The 10,021-nt window shown below is 60.0% G+C and overlaps 1 protein-coding gene across 1 annotated transcript in view; it reads right to left on the minus strand.

The window, feature by feature from the left end:
- Positions 1 to 10,021, minus strand: part of CADM4 (cell adhesion molecule 4) — a 98,545-nt gene that overhangs the window by 43,837 nt on the left and 44,687 nt on the right. The window contains exon 6 of the mRNA XM_075606689.1: positions 4,763 to 4,853. Coding sequence (XP_075462804.1) covers positions 4,763 to 4,853 — 91 coding nt within the window. The remainder of the gene's footprint in view (positions 1 to 4,762; positions 4,854 to 10,021) is intronic.

The raw sequence follows: 10,021 nt of genomic DNA on the forward strand, positions 1-10,021 counted from the left end.
GTGGTTGGGGTGGGTTGGGTGGGTGCCTGTGGTTGGGGTGGGTTGGATGGGTGCTTGTGGTTGGGGTGGGTTGGGTGGGTGCCTGTGGTTGGGGTGGGTTGGATGGGTGCTTGTGGTTGGGGTGGGTTGGGTGGGTGCCTGTGGTTGGGGTGGGTTGTGTGGGAGCCTGTGGTTGGGGTGGGTGGGTGCCTGTGGTTGGGGTGGGTTGGGTGGGTGCCTGTGGTTGGGGTGGGTTGGGTGGGTGCCTGTGGTTGGGGTGGGTTGGATGGGTGCTTGTGGTTGGGGTGGGTTGGGTGGGTGCCTGTGGTTGGGGTGGGTTGTGTGGGAGCCTGTGGTTGGGGTGGGTGGGTGCCTGTGGTTGGGGTGGGTGCCTGTGGTTGGGGTGGGTGGGGTGGGTTGGGTGGGTGCCTGTGGTTGGGGTGGGTTGGGTGGGTGCCTGTGGTTGGGGTGGGTGGGTGCCTGTGGTTGGGGTGGGTTGGGTGGGTGCCTGTGGTTGGGGTGGGTTGTGTGGGAGCCTGTGGTTGGGGTGGGTGGGTGCCTGTGGTTGGGGTGGGTTGGGTGGGTGCCTGTGGTTGGGGTGGGTTGGGTGGGTGCCTGTGGTTGGGGTGGGTGGGTGCCTGTGGTTGGGGTGGGTTGGGTGGGTGCCTGTGGTTGGGGTGGGTTGGGTGGGTGCCTGTGGTTGGGGTGGGTTGTGTGGGAGCCTGTGGTTGGGGTGGGTGGGTGCCTGTGGTTGGGGTGGGTTGGGTGGGTGCCTGTGGTTGGGGTGGGTTGGGTGGGTGCCTGTGGTTGGGGTGGGTTGGATGGGTGCTTGTGGTTGGGGTGGGTTGGATGGGTGCTTGTGGTTGGGGTGGGTTGGGTGGGTGCCTGTGGTTGGGGTGGGTTGGATGGGTGCTTGTGGTTGGGGTGGGTTGGGTGGGTGCCTGTGGTTGGGGTGGGTTGTGTGGGAGCCTGTGGTTGGGGTGGGCGGGTGCCTGTGGTTGGGGTGGGTGCCTGTGGTTGGGGTGGGTGGGGTGGGTTGGGTGGGTGCCTGTGGTTGGGGTGGGTTGGGTGGGTGCCTGTGGTTGGGGTGGGTGGGTGCCTGTGGTTGGGGTGGGTTGGGTGGGTGCCTGTGGTTGGGGTGGGTTGTGTGGGAGCCTGTGGTTGGGGTGGGTGGGTGCCTGTGGTTGGGGTGGGTTGGGTGGGTGCCTGTGGTTGGGGTGGGTTGGGTGGGTGCCTGTGGTTGGGGTGGGTGGGTGCCTGTGGTTGGGGTGGGTTGGGTGGGTGCCTGTGGTTGGGGTGGGTTGGATGGGTGCTTGTGGTTGGGGTGGGTGCCTGTGGTTGGGGTGGTTGGGTGGGTGCCTGTGGTTGGGGTGGGTTGGGTGGGTTGTGTGGGAGCCTGTGGTTGGGGTGGGTGCCTGTGGTTGGGGTGGGTTGGGTGGGTGCCTGTGGTTGGGGTGGGTTGGATGGGTGCTTGTGGTTGGGGTGGGTTGGGTGGGTGCCTGTGGTTGGGGTGGGTTGTGTGGGAGCCTGTGGTTGGGGTGGGTGGGTGCCTGTGGTTGGGGTGGGTTGGGTGGGTGCCTGTGGTTGGGGTGGGTTGGGTGGGTGCCTGTGGTTGGGGTGGGTTGGATGGGTGCCTGTGGTTGGGGTGGGTTGGGTGGGTGCCTGTGGTTGGGGTGGGTTGGATGGGTGCCTGTGGTTGGGGTGGGTTGGGTGGGTGCCTGTGGTTGGGGTGGGTTGGATGGGTGCCTGTGGTTGGGGTGGGTTGGGTGGGTGCCTGTGGTTGGGGTGGGTTGGATGGGTGCTTGTGGTTGGGGTGGGTTGGGTGGGTGCCTGTGGTTGGGGTGGGTTGGGGTGGGTGCCTGTGGTTGGGGTGGGTGGGTGCCTGTGGTTGGGGTGGGTGGGTGCCTGTGGTTGGGGTGGGTTGGGTGGGTGCCTGTGGTTGGGGTGGGTTGTGTGGGAGCCTGTGGTTGGGGTGGGTTGGGTGGGAGCCTGTGGTTGGGGTGGGTTGGGTGGGTGCCTGTGGTTGGGGTGGGTTGGGTGGGTGCCTGTGGTTGGGGTGGGTTGTGTGGGAGCCTGTGGTTGGGGTGGGTTGGGTGGGTGCCTGTGGTTGGGGTGGGTTGTGTGGGAGCCTGTGGTTGGGGTGGGTTGGGTGGGAGCCTGTGGTTGGGGTGGGTTGGGTGGGTGCCTGTGGTTGGGGTGGGTTGGGTGGGTGCCTGTGGTTGGGGTGGGTTGTGTGGGAGCCTGTGGTTGGGGTGGGTTGGGTGGGTGCCTGTGGTTGGGGTGGGTTGTGTGGGTGCCTGTGGTTGGGGTGGGTTGTGTGGGAGCCTGTGGTTGGGGTGGGTTGGGTGGGTGCCTGTGGTTGGGGTGGGTTGGATGGGTGCCTGTGGTTGGGGTGGGTTGGGTGGGTGCCTGTGGTTGGGGTGGGTTGTGTGGGAGCCTGTGGTTGGGGTGGGTTGGGTGGGTGCCTGTGGTTGGGGTGGGTTGGATGGGTGCTTGTGGTTGGGGTGGGTTGGGTGGGTGCCTGTGGTTGGGGTGGGTTGGGTGGGTGCCTGTGGTTGGGGTGGGTTGTGTGGGAGCCTGTGGTTGGGGTGGGTTGGATGGGTGCTTGTGGTTGGGGTGGGTTGGGTGGGTGCCTGTGGTTGGGGTGGGTTGGATGGGTGCTTGTGGTTGGGGTGGGTTGGGTGGGTGCTTGTGGTTGGGGTGGGTTGGATGGGTGCTTGTGGTTGGGGTGGGTTGGGTGGGTGCTTGTGGTTGGGGTGGGTTGGATGGGTGCCTGTGGTTGGGGTGGGTTGGGTGGGTGCTTGTGGTTGGGGTGGGTTGGATGGGTGCTTGTGGTTGGGGTGGGTTGGGTGGGTGCTTGTGGTTGGGGTGGGTTGGATGGGTGCCTGTGGTTGGGGTGGGTTGGGTGGGTGCCTGTGGTTGGGGTGGGTTGTGTGGGAGCCTGTGGTTGGGGTGGGTTGGGTGGGAGCCTGTGGTTGGGGTGGGTTGTGTGGGAGCCTGTGGTTGGGGTGGGTTGGGTGGGTGCCTGTGGTTGGGGTGGGTTGGGTGGGTGCCTGTGGTTGGGGTGGGTTGGGTGGGTGCCTGTGGTTGGGGTGGGTTGGGTGGGTGCCTGTGGTTGGGGTGGGTTGGGTGGGTGCCTGTGGTTGGGGTGGGTTGGGTGGGTGCCTGTGGTTGGGGTGGGTTGGGTGGGTGCCTGTGGTTGGGGTGGGTTGGGTGGGTGCCTGTGGTTGGGGTGGGTGGGTGCCTGTGGTTGGGGTGGGTGGGTGCCTGTGGTTGGGGTGGGTTGTGGGGGAGCCTGTGGTTGGGGTGGGTTGGGTGGGTGCCTGTGGTTGGGGTGGGTTGGGTGGGTGCCTGTGGTTGGGGTGGGTGGGTGCCTGTGGTTGGGGTGGGTGGGTGCCTGTGGTTGGGGTGGGTTGTGTGGGAGCCTGTGGTTGGGGTGGGTTGGATGGGTGCTTGTGGTTGGGGTGGGTTGGATGGGTGCCTGTGGTTGGGGTGGGTTGGGTGGGTGCCTGTGGTTGGGGTGGGTTGGGAGGGTGCCTGTGGTTGGGGTGGGTTGGATGGGTGCTTGTGGTTGGGGTGGGTTGGATGGGTGCCTGTGGTTGGGGTGGGTTGGGTGGGTGCCTGTGGTTGGGGTGGGTTGGGTGGGTGCCTGTGGTTGGGGTGGGTGGGTGCTTGTGGTTGGGGTGGGTTGGGTGGGTGCCTGTGGTTGGGGTGGGTTGTGGGGGAGCCTGTGGTTGGGGTGGGTTGGGTGGGTGCCTGTGGTTGGGGTGGGTTGGGTGGGTGCCTGTGGTTGGGGTGGGTTGGGTGGGTGCCTGTGGTTGGGGTGGGTTGGATGGGTGCTTGTGGTTGGGGTGGGTTGTGTGGGAGCCTGTGGCTGGGGTGGGTTGTGGGGGAGCCTGTGGTTGGGGTGGGTTGTGGGGGTGCCTGTGGTTGGGGTGGGTTGGATGGGTGCTTGTGGTTGGGGTGGGTTGGGTGGGTGCTTGTGGTTGGGGTGGGGTGGGTGGGTGCCTGTGGTTGGGGTGGGTTGTGGGGGAGCCTGTGGTTGGGGTGGGTTGTGGGGGTGCCTGTGGTTGGGGTGGGTTGGATGGGTGCTTGTGGTTGGGGTGGGTTGGGTGGGTGCTTGTGGTTGGGGTGGGGTGGGTGGGTGCCTGTGGTTGGGGTGGGTTGTGGGGGAGCCTGTGGTTGGGGTGGGTTGTGGGGGTGCCTGTGGTTGGGGTGGGTTGGATGGGTGCTTGTGGTTGGGGTGGGTTGGGTGGGTGCTTGTGGTTGGGGTGGGGTGGGTGGGTGCCTGTGGTTGGGGTGGGTTGTGGGGGTGCCTGTGGTTGGGGTGGGTTGGATGGGTGCTTGTGGTTGGGGTGGGTTGGGTGGGTGCTTGTGGTTGGGGTGGGGTGGGTGGGTGCCTGTGGTTGGGGTGGGTTGTGGGGGAGCCTGTGGTTGGGGTGGGTTGTGGGGGTGCCTGTGGTTGGGGTGGGTTGGATGGGTGCTTGTGGTTGGGGTGGGTTGGGTGGGTGCCTGTGGTTGGGGTGGGTTGGATGGGTGCTTGTGGTTGGGGTGGGTTGGGTGGGTGCCTGTGGTTGGGGTGGGTTGGATGGGTGCTTGTGGTTGGGGTGGGTTGGGTGGGTGCCTGTGGTTGGGGTGGGTTGGATGGGTGCTTGTGGTTGGGGTGGGTTGGGTGGGTGCCTGTGGTTGGGGTGGGTTGGGTGGGTGCCTGTGGTTGGGGTGGGTTGGGTGGGAGCCTGTGGTTGGGGTGGGTGCCTGTGGTTGTTTACCTGTGGTTACTCACCTTGGATTCCCGGTGACATCACATTTGAGTGTGAGCAGCTCTCCCTCTCTCACCAGGCTCTGGGAGGCCTGAATCCGAACAGTGGGGGAAACTGCAGGGAGGGGGGAGAGAGGGGAAGGGGAGAGAAAGGTGTGGGGGGGAGAGAAGGGTGTGGGGGGGAGAGAGGGGAAGGGGAGAGAGAGAAGGGTGTGGGGGGGAGAGAGGGGAAGGGAAGAGAGGGGGGTAGAGAAGGGAAGGGGAGAGGGTGGGAGAGAGGGGAAGGGGAGAGGGAGGGAGAAAGAGAGGTGAGAAACTTTAGAAACCAGTGCCAGACGCTGGATACATATGTTATATAGTCCTAGAGGTGCCAGACGCTGGATACATATGTTATATAGTCCTAGAGGTGCCAGACGCTGGATACATGTGTTTATATAGTCCTAGAGGTACCAGACGCTGGATACATGTGTTTATATAGTCCTAGAGGTACCAGACGCTGGATACGTGTGTTTATATAGTCCTAGAGGAACCAGACGCTGGATACATGTGTTTATATAGTCCTAGAGGTACCAGACGCTGGATACATGTGTTATATAGTCCTAGAGGTGCCAGACGCTGGATACATATGTTATATAGTCCTAGAGGTGCCAGACGCTGGATACATATGTTATATAGTCCTAGAGGTGCCAGACGCTGGATACATGTGTTTATATAGTCCTAGAGGTACCAGACGCTGGATACATGTGTTTATATAGTCCTAGAGGTACCAGACGCTGGATACGTGTGTTTATATAGTCCTAGAGGAACCAGACGCTGGATACATGTGTTTATATAGTCCTAGAGGTACCAGACGCTGGATACATGTGTTATATAGTCCTAGAGGTACCAGACGCTGGATACATGTGTTAAATAGTCCTAGAGGTACTAGACGCTGGATACATGTGTTTATATAGTCCTAGAGGTACCAGACGCTGGATACATGTGTTATATAGTCCTAGAGGTACCAGACGCTGGCTACATGTGTTATATAGTCCTAGAGGTACCAGACGCTGGATACATGTGTTATATAGTCCTAGAGGTACCAGACGCTGGCTACATGTGTTATATAGTCCTAGAGGTACCAGACGCTGGATACATGTGTTATATAGTCCTAGAGGTACCAGACGCTGGATACATGTGTTATATAGTCCTAGAGGTACCAGACGCTGGATACATGTGTTATATAGTCCTAGAGGTACCAGACGCTGGATACATGTGTTAAATAGTCCTAGAGGTACTAGACGCTGGATACATGTGTTTATATAGTCCTCGATGTAGCAGGCTCTGTATACCAGTGTTTATATAGTCCTAGAGGTACCAAGCTCTATATCACTGTGTTGATATAGTCGTAGAGGAGCCAGGCTCTATATACCTGTGTTTATATAGTCCTAGAGGTACCTAGCTGTCTATTACTCTGCCCAACACATTCCTTCAGCTGCCAGGCTGTACCTCCATGTGCCCAACTAACGTATCCAGCCATAGAGGGGCAACACTCTAGTCCAACCCCCTCTCCTCCCCTGGCCAGCCCAGTCCTAGAGGTTACAGGCCATGTGAGTCTGTTCTCTTCAGGAGTTTAGTCATAGAGGTGTCAAGCTTTCTACCAATGTGCCAGTCCTAGAGGTACCGGCCTCGGCATTCCTGTCCCTTCCTAGACGTGATGTTGCCACGGTAACACCAGCCCTGGCGATGCCTCTCATGCTAATTGAGCAGCCAGTTAAGTGTGAAATGTTAATTTAATTAGAGATATATATATACATACAGGACGGAGCTCGGCTGGACAGCTCCGTGAGATATATCAACAGGCATATTACAGCGTATCCCAGGGGCAAGGGGGGGAGGCCGGGGGCAAGGGGGGGAGGCCGGGGGCAAGGGGGGAGCCCGGGGCAAGGGGGGGAGGCCGGGGCAAGGGGGGGAAGCCCGGGGCAAGGGGGGGAGCCCGGGGCAAAGGGGGGGAGGCCGGGGCAAGGGGGGGAGGCCGGGGCAAGGGGGGGAGGCCGGGGCAAGGGGGGGAGTACAGGGCAAGGGGGGGAGGCCGGGGCAAGGGGGGGAGGCCGGGGCAAGGGGGGGAGCCCGGGGCAAAGGGGGGGAGGCCGGGGCAAGGGGGGGAGGCCGGGGCAAGGGGGGGAGGCCGGGGCAAGGGGGGGAGGCCGGGGCAAGGGGGGGAGGCCGGGGCAAAGGGGGGGAGGCTGGGGCAAGGGGGGGAAGCCCGGGGCATGTGGGGGAGTACGGGGCAAGGGGGGGAGCCCGGGGCAAGGGGGCGAGCTCGGGGCAAGGGGGGGAGGCCGGGGCAAGGGGGCAGACACACACACACAAAACGCCGGCACACAGGGTGCTTGTGATACAAACACAAATACCCGTTCCGGCTTTCTCTCACCGTTCCTCTCTCAAGACGCCTGTCCTCGGTGAGAGAGGAACGTGGACTTGTGTTAATAAACCTCCTGTATGTGTATCACCGTGTGTGCCGGCCTCTTCTGTATCTGTATCACCGTGTGTGCCGGCCTCTTCTGTATCTGTATCACCGTGTGTGCCGGCCTCTCCTGTATCACCGTGTGTGCCGGCCTCTTCTGTATCTGTATCACCGTGTGTGCCGGCCTCTTCTCTATGTGTATCACCGTGTGTGCCGGCCTCTTCTGTATGTGTATCACCGTGTGTGCCGGCCTCTTCTCTATGTGTATCACCGTGTGTGCCGGCCTCTTCTGTATGTGTATCACCGTGTGTGCCGGCCTCTCCTGTATCTGTATCACCGTGTTTGCCGGCCTCTTCTGTATCTGTATCACCGTGTGTGCCGGCCTCTTCTGTATCTGTATCACCGTGTGTGCCGGCCTCTTCTGTATCTGTATCACCGTGTGTGCCGGCCTCTTCTGTATGTGTATCACCGTGTGTGCCGGCCTCTTCTGTATCTGTATCACCGTGTGTGCCGGCCTCTTCTGTATCACCGTGTGTGCCGGCCTCTTCTGTATCTGTATCACAGTGTGTGCCGGCCTCTTCTGTATGTGTATCACCGTGTGTGCCGGCCTCTTCTGTATGTGTATCACCGTGTGTGCCGGCCTCTTCTGTATGTGTATCACCGTGTGTGCCGGCCTCTTCTGTATCACCGTGTGTGCCGGCCTCTTCTGTATCTGTATCACCGTGTGTGCCGGCCTCTTCTGTATGTGTATCACCGTGTGTGCCGGCCTCTTCTGTATGTGTATCACCGTGTGTGCCGGCCTCTCCTGTATCTGTATCACCGTGTTTGCCGGCCTCTTCTGTATCTGTATCACCGTGTGTGCCGGCCTCTTCTGTATCTGTATCACCGTGTGTGCCGTCCTCTTCTGTATCTGTATCACCGTGTGTGCCGGCCTCTTCTGTATCTGTATCACCGTGTGTGCCGGCCTCTTCTGTATCTGTATCACCGTGTGTGCCGGCCTCTTCTGTATCACCGTGTGTGCCGGCCTCTTCTGTATCTGTATCACAGTGTGTGCCGGCCTCTTCTGTATGTGTATCACCGTGTGTGTCGGACTCTTCTGTATCTGTATCACCGTGTGTGCCGGCCTCTTCTGTATGTGTATCACCGTGTGTGCCGGCCTCTTCTGTATCACCGTGTGTGCCGGCCTCTTCTGTATCTGTATCACCGTGTGTGCCGGCCTCTTCTGTATGTGTATCACCGTGTGTGCCGGCCTCTTCTGTATCTGTATCACCATGTGCCGGCCTCTTCTGTATGTGTATCACCGTGTGTGCCGGCCTCTTCTGTATCTGTATCACCGTGTGTGCCGGCCTCTTCTGTATCACCGTGTGTGCCGGCCTCTTCTGTATCTGTATCACAGTGTGTGCCGGCCTCTTCTGTATGTGTATCACCGTGTGTGTCGGCCTCTTCTGTATGTGTATCACCGTGTGTGTCAGACTCTTCTGTATGTGTATCACCGTGTGTGCCGGCCTCTTCTGTATGTGTATCACCGTGTGTGCCGGCCTCTTCTGTATCACCGTGTGTGCCGGCCTCTTCTGTATGTGTATCACCGTGTGTGCCGGCCTCTTCTGTATCTGTATCACCTTGTGTGCCGGCCTCTTCTGTATGTGTATCACCGTGTGTGCCGGCCTCTTCTGTATGTGTATCACCGTGTGTGCCGGCCTCTTCTGTATGTGTATCACCGTGTGTGCCGGCCTCTTCTGTATGTGTATCACCGTGTGTGCCGGCCTCTTCTGTATCTGTATCACCGTGTGTGCCGGCCTCTTCTGTATCTGTATCACCGTGTGTGCCGGCCTCTTCTGTATGTGTATCACCGTGTGTGCCGGCCTCTTCTGTATGTGTATCACCGTGTGTTCCGGCCTCTTCTGTATGTGTATCACCGTGTGTGCCGGCCTCTTCTGTATGTGTATCACCGTGTGTGCCGGCCTCTTCTGTATGTGTATCACCGTGTGTGCCGGCCTCTTATGTATCTGTATCACCGTGTGTGCCGGCCTCTTCTGTATGTGTATCACCGTGTGTGCCGGCCTCTCCTGTATGTGTATCACCGTGTGTGCCGGCCTCTTCTGTATGTGTATCACCGTGTGTGCCGGCCTCTTCTGTATCTGTATCACAGGGACCGTGTGTGCTGGCCTCTTCTGTATCTGTATCACCTTGTGTGCCGGCCTTTTCTGTATGTGTATCACAGGGACCATGTGTGCCGGCCTCTTCTGTATCTGTATCACCTTGTGTGCCGGCCTCTTCTGTATCTGTATCACAGGGACCATGTGTGCCGGCCTCTTCTGTATGTGTATCACCGTGTGTGCCGGCCTCTTCTGTATGTGTATCACTGTGTGTGCCGGCCTCTTCTGTATGTGTATTACCGTGTGCGCCGGCCTTTTCTGTATGTGTATCACCGTGTGTGCCGGCCTCTTCTGTATGTGTATCACCGTGTGTGCCGGCCTCTTCTGTATGTGTATCACCGTGTGTGCCGGCCTCTTCTGTATCACCGTGTGTGCCGGCCTTTTCTGTATGTGTATCACCGTGTGTGCCGGCCTTTTCTGTATGTGTATCACCGTGTGTGCCGGCCTCTTCTGTATCACCGTGTGTGCCGGCCTCTTCTGTTTGTGTATCACCGTGTGTGCCGGCCTCTTCTGTATGTGTATCACCGTGTGTGCCGGCCTCTTCTGTATGTGTATCACCGTGTGTGCCGGCCTCTTCTGTATGTGTATCACCGTGTGTGCCGGCCTCTTCTGTATCTGTATCACCGTGTGTGCCGGCCTCTTCTGTATCTGTATCACCGTGTGTGCCGGCCTCTTCTGTAT

The sequence above is a fragment of the Ascaphus truei genome, chromosome 6, assembly GCF_040206685.1.
Source record: "Ascaphus truei isolate aAscTru1 chromosome 6, aAscTru1.hap1, whole genome shotgun sequence".
Lineage (NCBI taxonomy): Eukaryota > Metazoa > Chordata > Amphibia > Anura > Ascaphidae > Ascaphus > Ascaphus truei.